The sequence below is a fragment of the Cucurbita pepo genome, chromosome LG20 (assembly GCF_002806865.2).
Source record: "Cucurbita pepo subsp. pepo cultivar mu-cu-16 chromosome LG20, ASM280686v2, whole genome shotgun sequence".
In the NCBI taxonomy this organism is placed as follows: Eukaryota; Viridiplantae; Streptophyta; class Magnoliopsida; order Cucurbitales; family Cucurbitaceae; genus Cucurbita; species Cucurbita pepo.
The window spans coordinates 7,540,135-7,559,669 of NC_036657.1; the positions used below are offsets into that span (position 1 = coordinate 7,540,135).

At 40.5% G+C, this 19,535-nt stretch overlaps 4 protein-coding genes across 7 annotated transcripts in view; 3 read left to right on the plus strand and 1 right to left on the minus strand.

The window, feature by feature from the left end:
- Window positions 1-1,002: 1,002 nt before the first annotated feature.
- On the minus strand, window positions 1,003-5,924 carry LOC111782491 (protein TOC75-3, chloroplastic-like; the record flags this gene model as incomplete). The annotated part of the gene is given in 6 exon segments (XM_023663252.1): window positions 1,003-1,232; window positions 1,420-1,668; window positions 1,737-1,928; window positions 2,018-2,125; window positions 2,220-2,441; window positions 4,700-5,924. Coding segments are annotated over 6 exon segments (2,153 nt in total), but the record flags the coding sequence as incomplete, so codon positions are not given.
- A 631-nt stretch (window positions 5,925-6,555) lies between these two features.
- LOC111783279 (serine/arginine repetitive matrix protein 1-like) lies at window positions 6,556-12,254 on the plus strand. Of its 4 annotated transcripts, none has more exons than XM_023664200.1 (9): window positions 6,556-6,794; window positions 7,124-7,213; window positions 7,348-7,470; window positions 8,132-8,299; window positions 8,393-8,479; window positions 8,617-8,726; window positions 9,242-10,381; window positions 11,004-11,964; window positions 12,231-12,254. In XM_023664200.1, the coding sequence occupies exons 1-8, from the start codon at window positions 6,774-6,776 to the stop codon at window positions 11,941-11,943; spliced, it is 2,679 nt and encodes an 892-aa protein (XP_023519968.1). In that variant the 5' UTR covers window positions 6,556-6,773; the 3' UTR covers window positions 11,944-11,964; window positions 12,231-12,254. The 4 variants fall into 4 exon arrangements, with proteins under 4 accessions (XP_023519968.1, XP_023519967.1, XP_023519969.1 ...); XM_023664201.1 differs by lacking the exon at window positions 12,231-12,254 and having other exon boundaries at window positions 6,557-6,794; window positions 9,242-9,673; window positions 9,755-10,381; window positions 11,004-12,095; XM_023664199.1 differs by lacking the exon at window positions 12,231-12,254 and having other exon boundaries at window positions 11,004-12,095.
- Window positions 12,255-12,270: 16 nt separating this feature from the next.
- LOC111783281 (pentatricopeptide repeat-containing protein At3g46790, chloroplastic-like) lies at window positions 12,271-14,871 on the plus strand. Its single transcript, XM_023664203.1, has 2 exons — window positions 12,271-12,285; window positions 12,496-14,871. The coding sequence occupies exon 2, from the start codon at window positions 12,701-12,703 to the stop codon at window positions 14,660-14,662; it is 1,962 nt and encodes a 653-aa protein (XP_023519971.1). The 5' UTR covers window positions 12,271-12,285; window positions 12,496-12,700; the 3' UTR covers window positions 14,663-14,871.
- A 2,377-nt stretch (window positions 14,872-17,248) lies between these two features.
- The window catches only part of LOC111782737 (methylsterol monooxygenase 2-2-like), a 6,333-nt gene continuing 4,046 nt past the window's right edge, over window positions 17,249-19,535 (plus strand). Inside the window, exons 1-3 of the mRNA XM_023663530.1 lie at window positions 17,249-17,419; window positions 18,646-18,783; window positions 19,102-19,247. Coding sequence (XP_023519298.1) covers window positions 17,390-17,419; window positions 18,646-18,783; window positions 19,102-19,247 — 314 coding nt within the window. The 5' untranslated portion in view covers window positions 17,249-17,389. The remainder of the gene's footprint in view (window positions 17,420-18,645; window positions 18,784-19,101; window positions 19,248-19,535) is intronic.

Consider the following 19,535-nt stretch of genomic DNA (forward strand, 5'->3'; position numbering starts at 1 on the left):
ATGATTCGTTTCCCTCTCTAACTAATGGTTTTAAAACGCGTTTGTAAGGAGGTTTTTACACGCTTGTAAGCAATGTTTCATTCCTCTCTCCAACCAAGGGTTTTAAAACGCATGTAAAACATCTTTATAAGCAATGCTTTATATTCAGTAGCTAATTCTTGTCAAAATTTTATTGACAAAATCGACCTCAATTCTCCTCTTTGTCGTGAAGAGCTTGCAATCATTGTGCTAATCCTATTATACAGAAAAAAGTAGCTATCATGTGCTTTTCTAACGAAGCATAGAGTCCTACGGTTAACAAGGTTATCAAATGAATTGTAATGACAGTTGAAATGACCGAAAAATATATATGAGTTAATATATGCTCTAAAGTTGAAAATATCATTAAAAAAATTTTAAAAAGGTCTCTCAATTCAATTATAAATTGAATTAACATCGGGGACGTGAATTAATTATATTATAGAACTTGTTTTATAATATAAAATGGCATGGCGAGTTTTGAATTTTAACTGAATGAAGAGAATTTTAACTGAATGAAGAGCATAACTCGAGTGGGTAAAACACTCGTTATCATGTTAAAAGTTAATAGTTCGATTCTCTATTACAATTATTGAATCGTTGAGCATTGCTTGTGCCATTGCATAAGAGAAGAATATATAATCATTATCATATCATCCTATCATTTTCATAACCTTAGCCGGTAGTTTATCTTATGGCCACATATAATAACACAGAAGTTTAAGATTTAGTCTCGTAATTTTTTAAATGTGTTTAAAAGGCCTCTAAACGCGTTTAGATCATTAATTTGTATGGAAGTTTTGTGGACAAATAAAATTTAAACCTATCTTAATTTTGAATGATATATAGGTAATTTTGATCTTTTCGTGTCTAATATGATTTTATTAAACGTNATTAGAATGCTGCTCCAAATTCATGTTAAGAGTCGATTAACATTCTCGTGGACGTTCGAGATTTACCTCGAGGATGTTTCGTGCTGCACCGAGCTCACCCATATTGTAACCCCTCACAGAATAGGGCCCTCCAAGGGTAAAGGCATCATAACTTGGAAGGTCTCCTACACAGCCACCATAATGGCCATGGAGGACAAGCACAGGAGGAGGAGGTTTCCCAGCGCCTTCCTCGACCTGCTTCAGCTGTAAAAACCGTGTCAATGTAAGCTGGTGACGGTTGAAGAACGGAAATTTGCTGCCAACTCCGAGGCCTTGGTCTACCTGTAATATACACGAGGTATTCAACAATCAGCCACAGACAAAAGCTGTTCTACTCCCTTTTCGATGTCGCTTAATCAGTATTCTTTCTACCCATTATTAGTATGTAAACGACGCAAACAGTCAGTTCAACGAAACAATGAAAGGGTAACAAACACGACATGATGAAAATATTAAGAAAGACTTGCACCTGAAATACGTTCCTCTCGCCAACTATAGAGCCATTGACGAATTTCGTATTATCCCGCGTTATGTTCGCTTGTAAAAATGCCATCCAATCGGTACCAGTCCCGCTCAGAGTCGTGGGTGGTCCATCGGCACTAATACCTCCACCAAGCAACGCCCTCTGACCATTCGAACAGATATTACTACTTTCGTCTCGTGTGATTACCTCCTCCATTACAAGCCCGTACGTAAATTTGCTTTGGCGGGTGAAATTCTATTCAACAAATGGCAACAACATTAGAAACATTGTTTCCAAAATATGCTATAAAACGAGATAAGCACCTCGGTAATATTAGCTTTAACACCAGCTCGATCGACCCATATCGGTGGAACTTCATCTGCCCCTGGTCCACCAGTGAAGACAGGACTCAGTTTTCGGCTGTTGAAGCAACTAACTCGAAGTGTTCGATTACGTGGGTTATAGACACCATCGAAATATGGATGCACGTACTCGAGCTTAAACGAAAGGTCATCCTGAGGAGATTTCATCGTTCAAAAGTGTTTGGGACAAATAGCCAGAAGCAGTGAAAGAGAAAACTAAACAATAATACTGATTGAACTACCTGGGGATTGAAAAAATTACTTGTTGTTATAGTACCAAGAATCGATCGATTCAACCCTTTGATATTTCGATGTTCGAAAGTAACCGTTCCACCGGGCTGCAGTGAAGCCTAAGAACACAAATCCCAGAAACATGTTCGATCGTAATTCGAATCTAAACGGTGGTAAAAAGTAAAGAACATAGCGTAACAAGGCATAACGTACCAAAGTGGGACGTCCACCACGCCCAGGAACAATGCTCCATTCTGAACTGACTTCAGCGGTTTTTTGGTCGAGTTCTTTAAGTTTAATTTCGACGATAATCCCTCCTTCGCTCTTCTCGTCGGGTCGTGGATTCACTTCAATATTGGAAAACAAAGCAAGCGAGTTGATGTTCCTCAGAGCTTGCTTTCCTGCTTCTATGTTAAAAACATGGCCCGGGCGAAGCTGTGACACGATTCAAAATTTTGAACACATAAGAATGCCTAGCCACCCAACAAAGTTACAATTGTGACTCTATGAGACCCTCCCGTTAACACCGTTACCTAAATGGTAAATGACGATGTGACGTGCTTATCGGATATATATCGAACCATTTGAAACAATGAGATGAAGAACAATAGACAACTAAACAAAATAAATAGAGTGACGGTTTTAAAAAGGATGATATATATGCCACATTTTTTGTTTGGTCCAATTTTCGATTTCCCTTCTATGTTGTGTTGATACAATTAACGTTTCCATGTACGATAACTGTAACGACACAAGTCCACCACTAACAGATATTGTCCTCTTTTGGCTTCCCCTCAAGTTTTAAAACATGTCTGCGAGGGAGAGGTTTCCACACTCTTATAAAGAATGTTTCGTTCTCCTCCCCAACCGATGTGGGATCTCACAATCAACCCCCTTCAAGGCCCAGCGTCCTCGCTGGCATTTGTTCCTTTGTGGGACCCCCCAATCCACCCCCTTCAGGACCCCGTCCTTGCTGACACAAGCCTCATGTCCACCCCCTTCAGGACTCAGCCTTCTCGCTGGCACATCACCCAGTGTTTTTTCTCCTCCCCAACCGATGTGGGATCTCACAATTCATCCCCCTTTGGGTCCCAATGTCCTCGCTGACATTTGTTCCTTTCTCCAACCGATGTGAGACACCCCAATACACCCCCCTTTGGAGCCAATGTCCTTGCTGGAAAACCGCCTCGTGTCCACCCCCTTCAGGGCTCAACCTTCTCGCTGGCATACCACCTCGTGTCCACCCCCTTCAAGGCTCGGTCTTCTCGCTGGCACATCACTCAGTGTTTTGCTCTCCTCCCCAACCAATGTGGGATCTCACAATCCACCCTCCTACAGGGCCCAGCGTCCTCGACGCTAGCATCTGTTCCTTTCTCCAATCGATGTCAGACCCCCAATCCACCCCCTTTGGGGCCAATGTCCTTGCTGGTACACCGCCTCACGTCCACCCTCACTTCAGGGCTCAACCTTCTCGCTGGCACATCGCCCGGTGTCTAGCTCTGATACTGTTTGTAACGGCCTAAGCCCACCACTAGCAGATATAGTCCTCTTTGGGATTCCCCTTCCAAGCNACTGTTTGTAACGGCCTAAGCCCACCACTAGCAGATATAGTCCACTTTGGGATTCCCCTTCCAAGCTCCCCTCAAGGTTTTAAAACACGTCTACTAGGGAGAGGTTTCCACACCCTTATAACAAATGTTTCGTTCTCCTCCCCAACCGATGTGGGATCTCACAATCAACCCCCTTCAAGGCCCAGCGTCCTCGCTGGCATTTGTTCCTTTGTGGGACCCCCCAATCCACCCCCTTCAGGACCCCGTCCTTGCTGACACAAGCCTCATGTCCACCCCCTTCAGGACTCAGCCTTCTCGCTGGCACATCACCCAGTGTTTTTTTCTCCTCCCCAACCGATGTGGGATCTCACAATTCATCCCCTTTGGGTCCCAATGTCCTCGCTGACATTTGTTCCTTTCTCCAACCGATGTGAGACACCCCAATACACCCCCCTTTGGAGCCAATGTCCTTGCTGGAAAACCGCCTCGTGTCCACCCCCTTCAGGGCTCAACCTTCTCGCTGGCATACCACCTCGTGTCCACCCCCTTCAAGGCTCGGTCTTCTCGCTGGCACATCACTCAGTGTTTTGCTCTCCTCCCCAACCAATGTGGGATCTCACAATCCACCCTCCTACAGGGCCCAGCGTCCTCGACGCTAGCATCTGTTCCTTTCTCCAATCGATGTCAGACCCCCAATCCACCCCCTTTGGGGCCAATGTCCTTGCTGGTACACCGCCTCACGTCCACCCTCACTTCAGGGCTCAACCTTCTCGCTGGCACATCGCCCGGTGTCTAGCTCTGATACTGTTTGTAACGGCCTAAGCCCACCACTAGCAGATATAGTCCACTTTGGGATTCCCCTTCCAAGCTCCCCTCAAGGTTTTAAAACACGTCTACTAGGGAGAGGTTTCCACACCCTTCTAACANCGTTCTCCTCCCCAACCGATGTAGATCTCACAATAACAGTGTTAACCCCATCAACTACATATCGTCATTGTTAAGATAAGAAAAACACACATGAAACTCCTTAAAGTTTATGAACTAAATGGGGCCACAAGCATCAAACTTTAGGATCAAAATTTTAATTGAACCAACAATTATTGAAACAATCAAACACCAAGTGAAGGTTATATAGGATTCTACCTGTTTGGGCAATTCCCTCCTCACCACAGGGAGTTGAGTGTTTCCCTCAACAACATTACCAAGCTTGTCTTGGAACTGAATCACCAGCTGAGTTATGTCCCCTTCCACCACCTCACAAACAACCTCTTTGGTATTCAAATTCCCAAAATTCACCACCTGAGCGCACGCATACCCTTCGTCGTGGTACCATTTCTGCACCGTGTCCCGAATCTTCTGCAAAAGCCTCGCACTCACCTTACCACGATCCCTCAACATCCTTAGCACCTCCCTCTCCACTGACTCTGGTAACAAACATGGCCTCGCCCTATCAATTCTCCTCTTGTATTCCCTCTCCTGGCTCCTAAAATACGCCATCTTCTCCTTATCCGTCATATCGGCGTCCATTTCCATCGGCTTTGACTGCTTCATCAGACCAACATTGATACATCTAAACCTATTGGCAGACTGCCAAGTACTTTCATTGAACGAAATTGTGATACCAAGAGTACCATCAGTGTTAGTTTTACCTTCTAAATCGACCTTCTCGAACATCCCACACGTCGCCAGGTTTTCGAGCTCTTTCTGAAGCTGAGCCTTGGTGTATATCCCACCAGGTCTCAATGAAACCATCTCAAAGAACGAGTCCTCGGTGCCGACGGTGGTTTTCCTCCGGCGATCAAAGAACTGAATATCAGAAACCTTATATTTCTTAAACCCACTAAGCTTATTTAGCTGCACCACAATGTTGGCAGGCAAACCATGAGAATCCCATTCCCGAGTCTGTGGCTCGTCGGCCAATGCAGCAGGGGAAAAGAATCTCCTCCAAAACCCGCCGCTCTCGTCACCGCCTCCGCCACCGCCACCGCCTCCGCCACTCCCTCCACCAAAATTCCCATCCCCATTTCCGAGAAACGAGCAGAATTTGAGAACAAGGGTAACAGAGGAGGACAGAGCAAGGGCTTTAACGATGGATTTGATGTGGGGTTTGGAAGGATTGGATTGAACGGGTTGTGGGGTTTGGGAAGAGGAAGATTGATGGCATTTCAAAGTGGGGAAATGGGGTTTGTTAGAGACGGCGATTGAGGGCGGAATCCGGCGCCGGCGGCGGGAAGCCGGTGAGTTGGGGAAATTCGTAGCAGTGGGGAGATGGGTTTGCGCCGTAAGGGCTGGCATCTTGGATCGAGAGCCAAAGAGAAGGCGATAAGAAGAAATCGGAATTTTGATTTTGTTCTTCTGCTCAATTATCTTCTGTTCTTGCTTCTCTTCTCTATATCAGCAATTTTTTTTTTTAATCTTTTTAATTTTTTTTAATTTTTTTTTTAAATTTTTGTTTTTTAAGGGCGACTTTTTCAACGTCTTTTATTATTCTAATACTAAATTATTAAAAACTTTAAATTAATAAAAATACTCTTTTTAATTTCATAAAAATTTAAAAAATAAACCATCAATAAATTAAAATACTCTTTTTAATTTTATAAAAATTTAAAAATATTTTTATTATAAAAAAAATTAAAAATTTATTACGGTCAATGTATAGACGAAAATCATCTACAAATACTCATAAATTATCTATAAATTTTTTAATATTATTTTTAAAAATTTATAAGTAATTTTGAAATGCAGTAATCATATTTTAAAATTTTAAAATTTTAAAAAAAATTAAGAAAATTCAAATATAATATTTAAGTATTTTTGAAATAAAAGTAAAATTTAATGATATTTTTAATAATTTAATTAAAATATTGAATTATTACAAATTTAAAAGCAGGAAGAACCAAAGAGCTTTAAAAGCCTTTAAAAATGAATTTTAAGATGATACAAATAATATTGCCCTAATTCCACGAGTTTGAATGAAGACGAAGATGAAAACAGTAAGAAATTCCCAATTGATGTCTCAATAAATCGTTTGAATCATACTTCCCAGATTAATCCAGAGTTGAGTTCAGTCCAATTCGTTTAGCCTCTGAGTCACCGGCTCTCTCTCGCCGTCGCTACCACCGCCGGGGAGCGTTCGGAGCTTCTTCTCTCCCTCAGTTTCTCCCCAACCCATTGCTTACAACAAACCCACCTTGGTTCCCACTACAAACCCTGAAAAATGTCCGGCGGGTTTTTCCGGGTAATGATCGAAATGAACTTATAACTTAGTTTTCAGCTCGTTTCTTGGTTCTTTGTTTGATCCCAAACGAATCAGCGTGTTTCTGAAGCCATGTGTTCTTGGCTGGGCGAGTGTTTAGGGGTTTGGGTCTTGATCGGACAAGTTCTTTTTAGCATCCTTCATTATCATTGTGAAGTTGAAGAACTTCCCAACTTATTGTTCTTGTTTATAAATTGTTCTTTCTCTTGTTAGATCAGAATTATCATTTCATGATTAATTTGTCTTAATTGTGGATTTTTCATGTATGTTCTTGGTATTTTCTTGAGGTTTTTATGGACGTTTTTGACTAGGGTACGACTGCGGACCAAGACACTCGTTTTTCAAACAAGCAAGCAAAGCTGCTGAAGTCACAGAAGTTCCCTGCTGAACTAGACCAACTGGTTCGTTGTTTTCATCTTCAAGTTATTATGTTGTGGTAATTGCAATTGAGTGAAATGTTAATCCGTACTGCTATGAATGTTAAACCATTTTAAGGGTTAATTAGTAATTCTTAAGCACGAGTGATGTGTCTTAGGTTGATACGACAAAGGTGAAGATGGACGTTATCAGGCCGTGGATTGCTACGAGGGCGACTGAGCTTCTTGGGTTTGAAGATGAAGTTCTTATTAACTTCATATATGGCCTTTTGGATAGCAAGGTAATTAAAAGATTTTTACTGTAGAATTGCTATTATTACTTGAGTTCGATAATTGTAAGGTGGGATATCGAACCATCAATGCTTAAGATGGTAATAAGTACGGAGCTATTCTTGTGTTCTCTCAGATTTTCTTATTATAATTGCATTATGTGATATATGGTCTAATATGGAACCAACCCAAGAGAAAGTTTTGATACTAAATGATAAGGAATCACTATAAGGGAAGTAAGATTTAGATTACTTTGTTGATCGAATATCTCAAGGCAAGAACACTTGTTTGAGATTCGAATCACTCTACAAGCAAGATTGATCATATCGAGCTTGAATGATTCTACATGCAAACTAAACTACATAGAATTGCAAAGAAACTTAGCCATTGGCTAAAGGAAAGCACAAATGCTCCTTTTACTACATCTTTTGATAATTTTGACAACATTTTCTTCCCATCTTCCCTGAAGTTTATGTTGCATGATTGATGTCTTGGTTCATATCATGGTCGTTCCATTATAAGGCTATTGAATGGTGGTTCGGCTCAAGACATACTACACTAGTGGCATGTGGCAGATGAATTGAGGCTGTCCCAGTTTACTAAAATGCATACTCTATAGAAATGGTTTAAGCTGTACTGTTCAATTTGCATCAATTAACTGCTTTGGTACAGGAAGTAAATGGGAAGGAAGTTCAAATACAACTCACTGGGTTCATGGAAAAGAACACTGTGAAGTTTATGAAAGAGCTTTGGACACTACTTCTAAGTGCCCAGAAGAACGCCAGTGGTGTACCTCAACAATTTTTGGATGCCAAGGAAGAAGAAATTAGGAAGAAGAAGGTTTCTAGATTTCGTTAAGTTTTATTGTACGGCTAGTAGTTACGTGGATTGCTCGGTGTCTTTCAATTGATTAGTTCTCTTTGATTATTATAGGCAGAGACAGATTTTCTTGCAAATGAAATTCAGAAAAAGAGAGAGAAGGAACATAAAGAAATTGAGGAGCAGAGATCAAAGAATATGGTAAGTTGTTTATTTATGTTGGAGTTGTAATTGATTGAAATTGGTTTTTGGTCATAACTTTTCTCTGTATTTCCTCTGGCATTCAGCTAGCTTCTGCAATTATTTGGGTTCATGTCCTTTACCTCGAACTACTGTAGGACGATGGGGCTGAAAAGGTGGCCGATTTTGTATTGGAGCCTACGTCAATGAATCGTTCAGAGGACGAGGAAGAGGCTGAAAAGAGTAATGGTGTTAGGGGAAGAAGCAGGTAATGACTTGTGATAAACTGATTTTCAGATTTAGTGTGATGCTTTATTTTTGTACCGGTTAAGATATGATGGAGAAGCATTTTTGTGAGATCCTGCGTCGGTTGGGGAGGAGAACGAAACATTCTTTATAAGGGTGTGGAAACCTCTCCCTAGCAGATGCGTTTTAAAACCTTGAGGGGAAGCCTAGAAGGAATTGCCCAAAGAGGACAATATCTGCTAGTGGAGCTGTTACAAATGGTATTAGAGCCAGACATCGGGTGGTGTGCCAGCAAGGACGCTGAGCTTCGAAGGGGGGTAGACATCAGGTGGTGTGCCAGCGAGGACATTGGGGCTTGAGAGACGGGGGAGGGGGGGGATGGATTGTGAGATCCCACGTTGGTTGGGGAGGAGAACGAAACATTCTTTATAAGTGTGTAAAAACCTATAAGTGTGTGAGAACGAAATATTTATGTGTACTATGGTGCTTTTCAGAATCTCCTAGTTGTACTAATGCTTTTGTCCTATTTTTTTTTAGTGATGGACACAAGTCAAGGAGCATGTCTCGATCACCTCAACGGCTACGAGACTCCTTTTCGCAAGAAAGATTATCTATTAGCCCACGTCGTAGGGACCATCGTGATTCATCCTCTCCTCGACATAGATCATCTGATTCAAGAAGGTCTAGATCTACTTCACATCGTAAATCTCTTTCTCCAGTAGTGCATCAGTTGCGGTCTCCTTCTCAACATAGTTCACCATCTCCTCATTGTAAATCACCACATCAACTATCTTCGTCTGGGCAACGTCGATCATCGTCACCTGCACAACGAAGGTCACCATCACTTGATAAGCATAATAGATCACCATCACCATCTGAGCATTGCAGGTCACTATCACCAATTAGACACAGTCGTTTGCCTTCACCTGCTCGACATCGTAGATCACCATCTCCTGAATGGCGTCGTAGATCACCATCTCCTGAATGGCGTCGTAGATCACCATCACCAAAATGGAGTCGTAGGTCACCATCACCAAGACGACGTCGTAGGTCACCATCACCAAGACGACGTCGTAGGTCTCCATCACCAAGACGACGTCGTAGGTCTCCATCACCAAGACGACGTCGTAGGTCTCCATCACCAAGACGGCGTCACAGGTCTCCATCACCTGTACGACGCCGAAGGTCACCAACTCCTGTACGACGCCGAAGGTCACCAACTCCTGTACGACGTCGAAGGTCACCAACTCCTGTACGACGTCGATGGTCACCATCTCCAATACGAAGTCGAAGGTCACCATCGTCGCCGCGTCATTACAGGTCACCATCTCCACACCGTCGCAAATCACCTTCCCTTGTGCGTCGTCATAGATCGCCATCTCCAGCACACTACCGGAGATCGCCCTCACCTATTAAACGCCACCCATCTCATTCTCCAAGGCAACGCTCTATGTCACCTTCATCCTCACCAATACAGAAATGGGATAGGCCATCACCACATGATCATCACATAACACCCTCTCCTCTAGAACGTAGATCTCCATCATCTCCAGCACGTCTCAAGAGATCAAGCCTTTCTCAACATAGATCCATTTCACCATATGATCGGAGTTATTCATCAAAGGAGCGGGGAAACCGATCGCCTGTCAAAGTAAAATCTCCCAGGGTCAGAACCAGGTACTTCTCTTTTCCTGTATTAAGCTTGCATCCTGTGTGATGGTTTCTACCTACTTAGCTGCATGTTATTAATCTGTTGATCAAAACTGCTAGATGGTAAGAGTACTAGCCATCTATAGAACAGTAAATCTGCAGGCTGCTGTTGAAACTTTTTAGTTCTTGAATTTGTGAATTAATTTAACTTGATCTTTAGTGTTGAGATCCTTAGAAACTTTTACTATTTGTTTGGCTCATATGATTGTGATTTGCTTTGCTGATGGGTTTTTGTGCTGTCCCACATTGGTTGGAGAGGAGAACAAACCACCATTTATAAGGGTATGGAAACCTTCCCCTAGCAGACGCGTTTTAAAGCTTTGAGGGGAAGCCCGAAAGAGAAAGCCAGCCCAAAAAGGACAATATCTGCTAGCGGTGGATCTGGGTCGTTACAGTTTTATTCATCTGTTTTATGATAAGTTCACTCACCTGGAGTGTTAGTTTATGGACTTGCCCCTGATTCTTTGGAATTTAGAAAGAAATATCAGGAACTAAGGATCCTTGTAGAAGGGTATTATGTTATTTTGATCGTTTATACGTGAAATTACAGGCCTGTTACTCTTGTTTTTGTTTTATATTTCTTTTGTAGTGATGAAAAAAGCTACTCACGCCGAGGTAAAGCCAAGGAAACTGAGGCTCGGACTGTCGAAAATAATAATAACCGGCGCGAGGTCTCAGATTCTGATATGGAGGAAGGCTATAAGCATAAAACCAGAAGTAAGGGTAGGAAAAGACACAAAAGATCAAACAGGAGTGACACTTCTTCGGAGAGAAGACACAGAAGATCAGACAGGCGTGACACTTATTCAGAGAGAAGACACAGAAGATCAGACAGGCGTGACACTTATTCAGAGAGAAGACACAGAAGATCAGACAGGCGTGACACTTATTCAGAGAGAAGACACAGAAGATCAGACAGGCGTGACACTTATTCAGAGAGAAGACACAGAAGATCAGACAGGCGTGACACTTATTCAGAGAGAAGACACAGAAGATCAGACAGGCGTGACACTTATTCAGAGAGAAGACACAGAAGATCAGACAGGCGTGACACTTATTCAGAGAGAAGACACAGAAGATCAGACAGGCGTGACACTTATTCAGAGAGAAGACACAGAAGATCAGACAGGCGTGACACTTATTCAGAGAGAAGACACAGAAGATCAGACAGGCGTGACACTTATTCAGAGAGAAGACACAGAAGATCAGACAGGCGTGACACTTCTTCGGAAGACAGCTATGATAGTGAATTGGAGAGGAAGGAGGCCCGGAGAAGGAAGGAGGAGGAGAGGAGGTGTTGGAAGGAGAAGAAGCGACAAAGACGTGAAGAGCATCGACGTAAAAAGGAAAAGCGGCGTGCTGAGAAGACGAAAGCTAAGACTTTCAGTTATGATTGCTCGGAAGAGTGTTGTCCGAGTGATAGTGCGTATGAGGCCGAGCAGAGAAGGTTAGAGGTCGAGTTGAGGAATAAGGCACTGGAAGCATTCAATGCAAGGAAAGGGAGAAGGCATAATAGATCTTCAGAATAGTCTTTTCCTTCCACATAAAAGGTATTGATAAATGGTGATTTCTTTGATGTTCATTTGAATGCAAACTCAGCACAGAGCTTGTTTTGGAGTTCTTTTAGAATGGCAGCCTTACCTTAGCTACTTACAGAAATCTTATCGAATCTTTAACTCAATGTTGCATAGACGTGTAAAAAGTTAAGTACACTAACTAAACACACACAGGAGTACGAGAACAAAACTTAAAATTTAATCTAATTTACATTTGTAATTAAGGTTTGGTAACGGTATCTCCACATTTCGACCAATAGGGAGAGGACCCTAGAGCGGATTTCCCCCTAACAGGATGACAAGAGACGACTTCCAGTAAGTGTTAGGGATGAGACGCCAGACATGAGCTTTGACGATATCATCGATATTTTTATTACATAATTTAAAAATGAATGAAATATTATAAAAAAAAAAAAAAAAAAAACTATTTGTTATATTTATAATTTTTCAAAAATATCTATCGGTATCTTACAAGCCTTGAAGAAATATCTGTTATCTAATGTTTTGAAGGTGCCCAATTTCCAGACGGTCGACATGTCGTTCGCGTTGGAATTTGGAATAGCCTGTGGCATCAAGCCGAAGCATAACGAGAAGGACGCAGACATCTGGAAGGGTCAAAATCCCAAGAGCAGCGACGGCTCAACTACGGAGCTTCCATTCAAATTCCCCATGGGATGATTGAAATTTCAAAGCCTTTCACGGAAACATAATTCTGTTCAATCCTTCCGTGATGTGGGCGCTTCGGACCCCCCAATATACCCAATACCCACCTTTGTCCCGCCGCCATTCTTCCGCTCATTCCCCTTCAAAACCCTCAATCTGCTCCGTCTCCTTAAACTCTTCAACCGCTGCAAATTCCAATAAGAATCAGTTGATTCAATCGCTGTGCAAACAGGGCAATCTAAAACAAGCCCTTTTGCTCCTCTCCCATGAATCCAATCCTACCCAACGGACGTGGGAGCTTTTAATCCTCTCCGCCGCTCGCCGGAACTCTCTTTCCGATGGCCTTGACGTCCATCGACGCCTCGTCGATGGGGGATTTGACCAAGATCCTTTCCTGGCCACCAAGCTTATCAATATGTTTTCCGAATTGGAATCTGTTGACAATGTACGTAAGGTGTTCGACAAAACGCGTAAGAGAACTATATTTGTTTGGAATGCGTTGTTTAGAGCTCTTGCGTTGGCGGGTCATGGAAAAGACGTACTGGAATTGTATGCCCAGATGAATATGATGGGAGTTCCTTCTGATAGGTTTACTTATACTTATTTGCTCAAAGCCTGTGCTGCTTCAGAGTGTTTGGTTTCATTTCTCCAGAAGGGTAAGGAAATTCATGCGCATATTTTGAGACATGGGTATGAAGCTCATGTTCATGCAATGACTACTCTGGTGGATATGTACGCAAGGTTTGGGTGTGTTTCTTATGCAGGTGCTGTGTTTGATGAAATGCCTGTGAGAAATGTGGTTTCTTGGAGTGCTATGATTGCGTGCTATGCAAAGAATGGGAAGCCATACGAAGCTTTGGAACTCTTTCGTGAGATGATGCTCAATACCCACGATACCGTGCCGAATTCCGTGACGATGGTCAGCGTACTCCAATCCTGTGCTGCTCTTTCTGCTCTGGAGCAAGGGAAGCTTATCCACGCTTACATTCTTAGGAGGGGTCTTGATTCAATCTTGCCAGTTATAAGTGCTCTTGTGACCATGTATGCAAGATGTGGTAAGCTTGAGTTAGGCCAACTAGTTTTTGACTTTATGCATAAGAGAGATGTTGTCATATGGAATTCCTTGATTTCGAGTTATGGAGTACACGGATATGGAAGAAAAGCAATCGAAATTTTCGAAGAGATGGTTGATCATGGAGTCTCACCCAGTTACATATCATTTGTAAGTGTTTTAGGTGCTTGCAGCCATGCCGGGCTTGTTGAAGAAGGGAAGGAGTTGTTTGAATCCATGGCAAAGAAACATGGTATACAGCCTGGTGAGGAGCACTATGCTTGTATGGTTGATCTTCTCGGGCGTGCGAATCGATTGGACGAAGCAGCCAAGATTGTAGAGGATCTGCGTATTGAACCAGGGCCAAAAGTATGGGGCTCTCTTCTTGGTGCCTGTAGGATTCATTGTCATGTCGAGCTAGCTGAACGAGCAAGCAAAAGGCTTTTCGAGCTCGAACCTACGAATGCCGGGAATTATGTACTTCTAGCTGATGTTTATGCAGAAGCTAACATGTGGAATGAGGTAAAGAGAGTTAGAAAACTACTTGATTCCCGCGAACTACGAAAGGTCCCAGGTAGAAGTTGGATCGAAGTACGAAGGAAGATCTATTCATTTACATCTGTTGATGAGTTTTATCCACAGGCAGAGCAGCTCCATGCCCTGTTAATGAATTTGTCAAATGAGATGAAGCAAAGAGGGTATACCCCACATACTAAAGTGGTGCTGTATGATCTTGATGAGGAAGAAAAGGAAAGGATTGTGTTGGGTCATAGCGAAAAGCTCGCAGTTGCTTTTGGACTCATCAATACAAGCAAGGGGGACACCATAAGGATATCTAAGAACTTGAGGTTATGTGAAGATTGCCATTCTTTCACAAAATTCATCTCCAAGTTTGCTGATATCGAGATTATGGTTCGAGATGTGAATCGCTTCCACCATTTCAAGGACGGAGTTTGCTCGTGTGGAGATTATTGGTAGGTTGTATACTTGCAAATCCTTGCCTTATTCTTTGTTTTTGCTAGTACCATTATGATAATCACAGGTGATGCAACAGTTCTATTGGGCAGCTACATAGACATAGTTGAACACTTTCACACACCTTGAAAATTGATTTCTTGAGGCCTGTAGTTTTATTGAGACGTCCTCTAGAGAAAATGCGAAAGAAAATGCATCATTTTGATGTGAAATTGAACCTCCCTTGGGGAAAAGCCTTCTATTTCTGCCCCGGGCTACCTTTCCTGCCTATGCTATGCTCCCCCGGTGCAGGCCTACCACGCTTCGCGCCTGCAGTGTTTTTCCCATATGATCTTTGCCAGTAGTGTCATCCTCCCCATTGACTATATGAGCAGATTGCCATTCGCTATTGCGTTCTGTTAGGCTATGGATTATAGGAACAAATGTAGTTGAATGAGACCGCAGGCGGGTGCTATAAAATGACTTTCAATCTCTCGGGCTAAAAAGAAAAAAGAATTTCCATATCACTTTTAGGGACACCCTTCTCTTCTTTGAAGTTATCCTTCTTTGACGACTCCCTCTATTTTCATTCCGGTCACGGTACATATAGAGAACGGTAAGATTCCTCTTAGAAAGACACCTTTGCGAAACCTTCCCCACCATATATGGGAGAAATCAAACCTCAAACTCCATTCATGTATGACTTATTTAAGGCGTCCTAGTAAACTAAAGCATGCGTTTTTTTCAACTAACTTTTACTTGAATATTGAATTAAACCAAAAGGTTAGTGTCCTAGGAATTGGAATAACCTTGTAATTGTAACTTTTGGTTCTGAGTTTGTTGATGGTTAAGTCTTAGTTGCTAGTTGGATTTAGTTGTTACTTGGCTTTGGTTCTTGGATTAGGCTGTGTTCTGTTATTTGCCTTTAATGAATAGGTATAGTCTCTTGAATTTTGGTAATGAAAGAAGAAAATGTATTCTCCTCGATTTTAGGCTATATCGATGTGAGAAAAACCCTGTCCTCGAACAAGTGATGTACACAAATGTTCGTTGGTGGGTAAGAATAAGCATGAGTTTGGAATGACTTTCAAGTACTTAAAAGTTGTTTACAAGTCGTTCAAAAGTCATCCCAAATGAATCTTATGAGATAGGAGATAGGAGGTTTCTTTTCTGAAGATCTTTCGATCTGGTTCCTCCTTTTGAAGGATTGGTTTCTTTTATGAAAATCTTTTGATCGGCTTCCTCCTTTTGGAGGATTGATTTTTGTTTTGAAAATCTTTCGATCAGGTTCATCCTTTTGGAGGATTGGTTTCTTTTTTGAAGATCTTTCTATCACCTCCTCCATTGGATTGATTTCTTTTCTGAAGATCTTTCGATCAGCATCCTCTTTTTAGAGGATTGGTTACGAATGGTCGCTCAAGATCTTTTTGTTATAAAATTGACAGAAGATGCCAAAAGGGATTTAGAGAAAAAGACGTTTGCATTCAATATTTGTCTTCAAATGAAGTATACTATTCTATCTCCATTGCTCTATCGAGTAGGTTTAATGAGAACGAATCATTTTTGGTGCTTTGAAGTCTCATTTGAAGAATCGTTTTCTACTTGTGGTTCATGTTGGATGAGTCTTGTTAAACTTTTTGTTCTATATTTTCTTCAATTTATTATAGGTTTAGTTCTTAAGTTTAATTCTATTAATCAGAAAATTCAATTTTATACTTAATTAATTTATTAGGTTATAAGGGTTATTATATATGTGAATTATTTTGAAAGATTAATTTTATTACCTACATAATTGTAATATTATGGGAATTTATTAAACTATTCCAAAATTTTAAGAAAACGCATCATATTCTATACGATATCACTATTTTTATAACTCAACGTCATACATATTTTTATTTCATTTTAACAAAAATTTTAAAAAGAATAGTTTTTCTAAACAATTTTAAAATTCTTGACAAAAATAAAATAAAAAAATTAGTTACATAATAAATCTGGTTTAACCTAATAATTACAATTAGCTTAATTACATAATAATTATAATAATAATAATAATAATAATCATAGCTTAATGAATTTATGATTTACATTAAACATAATTAAAGATATTCACACCTTTTTCAAATTTTACCATTATAATCTCATAAATTTTAGAAATAATTTCATGAAATTTTTTTCTTTTTTAAAAAGTTTTTAACTAAAAAAAATAACATAAATTTATTAATATTATTCACGTTTGTAATAATTTATATAATTTTTATTAATATCCTTCCACTTTTAAAAAAAAATAAAAAATATATCTTTATCTTTAAAAAAGATTTATAAAATTTTAAAAATAAATTAACTTTTTTTTACGGGATAAAAACGTACCTCATAAATTATCAATAAACATTTTTATGTTATTTTAAAAATTTTATGAGTATTTTTGAAATATGGTTTCTTTATTTTATTTTATTTTTAAGTTGAAATATATTTTTTAAAACTTTTATAAAAGTTTAAGTATATTAATGAGAATTTTGATAAAAATGATATTTTTGAAATATTGGGTATTTTTTAATTTATTTTATAAAATGAAGAAAGCGAAAAAGTTTTAAGAGCGGTGGCTTGGGAGCCTGCAACGTGCTCAAACATGGACGGAGAGGGAGGGGGAGAGAGAGAGCACATGGAAATGGAAGAAAAAGGCAAATTGAGATTTACATATATTGTAAACCATAAACCTTCACATTCTATTGCTTTCTCTTCCCTCCATTCATGGCTGAGCTTCTTGAATCTGCCTGGCGGGTATTGCTTTCTCTTCCTCTCTTCTTAATCTTCTTCTTTCCGTCTTAGATTTGTTCTTCATTTTCTAAACTTCTGTTCGCTGTCAAACTGGATTTTGATGTCGTAGTGTTGCTCTTTTGAATTTTACTCTTCTACTTGTTACATTGCCCTAATTTTGGGGTTTTTTTTTTTTTGTGGTGAAATTCATCTTCTGCAGTTGATTTGAATTAGGATCTTGATGTTTAGAGCTAATGGCTTCCATGTTTGTGGCGCTCTGATGGAGTTATGGATGCCATTTTTTCAGAATTTTGTTTTGTTTTCCAATTGGAGTGAATTTTGGTTTTTTCTTTTTTTGAAATGTGACGGTTTTTGTGAGATCACACGGTCGAGAGAGGAAGGAAACATTTCTTACAAGGTGTGGAAATCTCTCCCTATTAGACATGCTTTAAAACTTTGAGGGGAAGCTCTACAAGGGAAAACCTAAATAGGAGAATATTTGCTAGTGGTGGACTTGAACTGCGAGCTATGTGCCAGCGAGGACGCTGGACCTCAAAGGGGAGAGGGGAGCGAAACATTCCTTATAAGGGTGTGGAAATCTCTTCCTAGTAGACACGTTTTAAAACTGTGAGGGGAAGCTCAGAAGGAAAAACCCAAATAGGACAATATTTGCTAGCAGTGGGCTTGAACTATTACAAATAGTATCAGAGCGAGACATCGGATGATGTGCCAACGAGGACGCTGGGCCTCCAAGGAGGTGGATTCTGAGATCACACATCGGTTGGAGAGGAGAATAAAACCTTCCTTATAAAGATGTGGAAATCTCTCCCTAGTAGACGTATTTCAAAACCTTGAGGGAAAGCCCAAATAGGACAGTATTTGCTAATGGTGAGCTTGAACTGTTACAAATGGTATCAGAGCTAGACACCTTGCGGTGTGCCAGCGAGGATGCTGGGTCCCCAAGGGAGTGGATTGTGAGATCACACATCGGTTGGAGAAGGGAACAAAAGATTCCTTATAAGGATGTGAAAATCTCTCCTTTAGTAGACACGTTTTAAAACCTTGAGGGGAAACACCAAAAGGAAAAACCCAAATAAGACAATATTGTTAACGGTGGGTTTGAACTCGTACCGTTTCCATTTACTTTTTCTTTTCGACAACATGGGCTCGCTGGAATGTAGAATTACGCTATGGTTCTTTATACATCTTGTACTTCCTTTTATGAATTTTCTTTTTCTCCCATGGTGCAGTATCTGATCACAAACTTCAGTGATTTTCAACTAGCTTGTATTGGAAGCTTTATTATCCATGAAAGCGTGTTCTTCTTATCTGGGCTTCCCTTTGTTTTTCTGGAAAGAGCAGGGTGGCTAAGCAAGTACAAGATCCAGGTTTGCCCTCTTGCTTCACTAGAAATCTTCATAAGTTCTTATGGATGCTTGATCAATATTTGATATTTGAATAAGATTTACCTTTGTTTGTGATTAATGTATGATTATGAACTAGATTAGATATAATTAGTGCTTTAAGCTCTATTTCTCATTGATTATTCTTTCTATCAAGGAGAATGATATGATATGAAAAGAAAAGAAAATCACTGCCTCTTGAGCTGATACTTATGGATGCAGGCAAAGAACCTATCAACTGTGTTTTATCGCTCGAGTAATTAACTCGACTAATTATGGGTTAATTTTTTCTGCTTTATTCAGGCTAAGAATAATAGTCCTGCTGCTCAAGGAAAATGTATTTCGCGCCTACTGCTCTATCACTTTGGTGTAAATCTGCCCGTTATGATCGTTTCGTATCCGGTGTTCAAGCGTATGGGCATGAGAAGCACTCTTCCATTGCCATCCTGGTATCTTCAGGTTCTTTATGTTCTAAAGCATATATTTTAGGAGTTTTATCTAGCTAGGTTTAGTTTTTACGTTTTTTTGTGCAATCTCATATTGATTGGAGAGAAGAACGAAACATTCTTTATAAGGGTGTGGAAACCTTTCCCTACTAGACGCGTTTTAAAACCTTGAGGGGAATCTCGAAAGGAAAAGTTCAAAGAGGGCAATATCTGCTAGCGGTGGGCTTGGGCCGTTACGACCCCACATCGGTTGGGGAGGAGAACGAAACATTCTTTATAAGGGTGTGGAAA

Excerpts from the sequence above, each read along its gene's own strand:
- LOC111783279 (XM_023664200.1), top strand. The coding sequence starts at position 6,774 with ATGTCCGGCGGGTTTTTCCGG. Across the intron at positions 8,480-8,616 it reads AGCAGAGATCAAAGAATATG|GACGATGGGGCTGAAAAGGT; the intron begins GTAAGTTGTTTA and ends GAACTACTGTAG. Across the intron at positions 10,382-11,003 it reads TCTCCCAGGGTCAGAACCAG|TGATGAAAAAAGCTACTCAC; the intron begins GTACTTCTCTTT and ends TTTCTTTTGTAG.
- LOC111783281 (XM_023664203.1), top strand. The coding sequence starts at position 12,701 with ATGTGGGCGCTTCGGACCCCCCAATATACCCAATACCCACCTTTGTCC.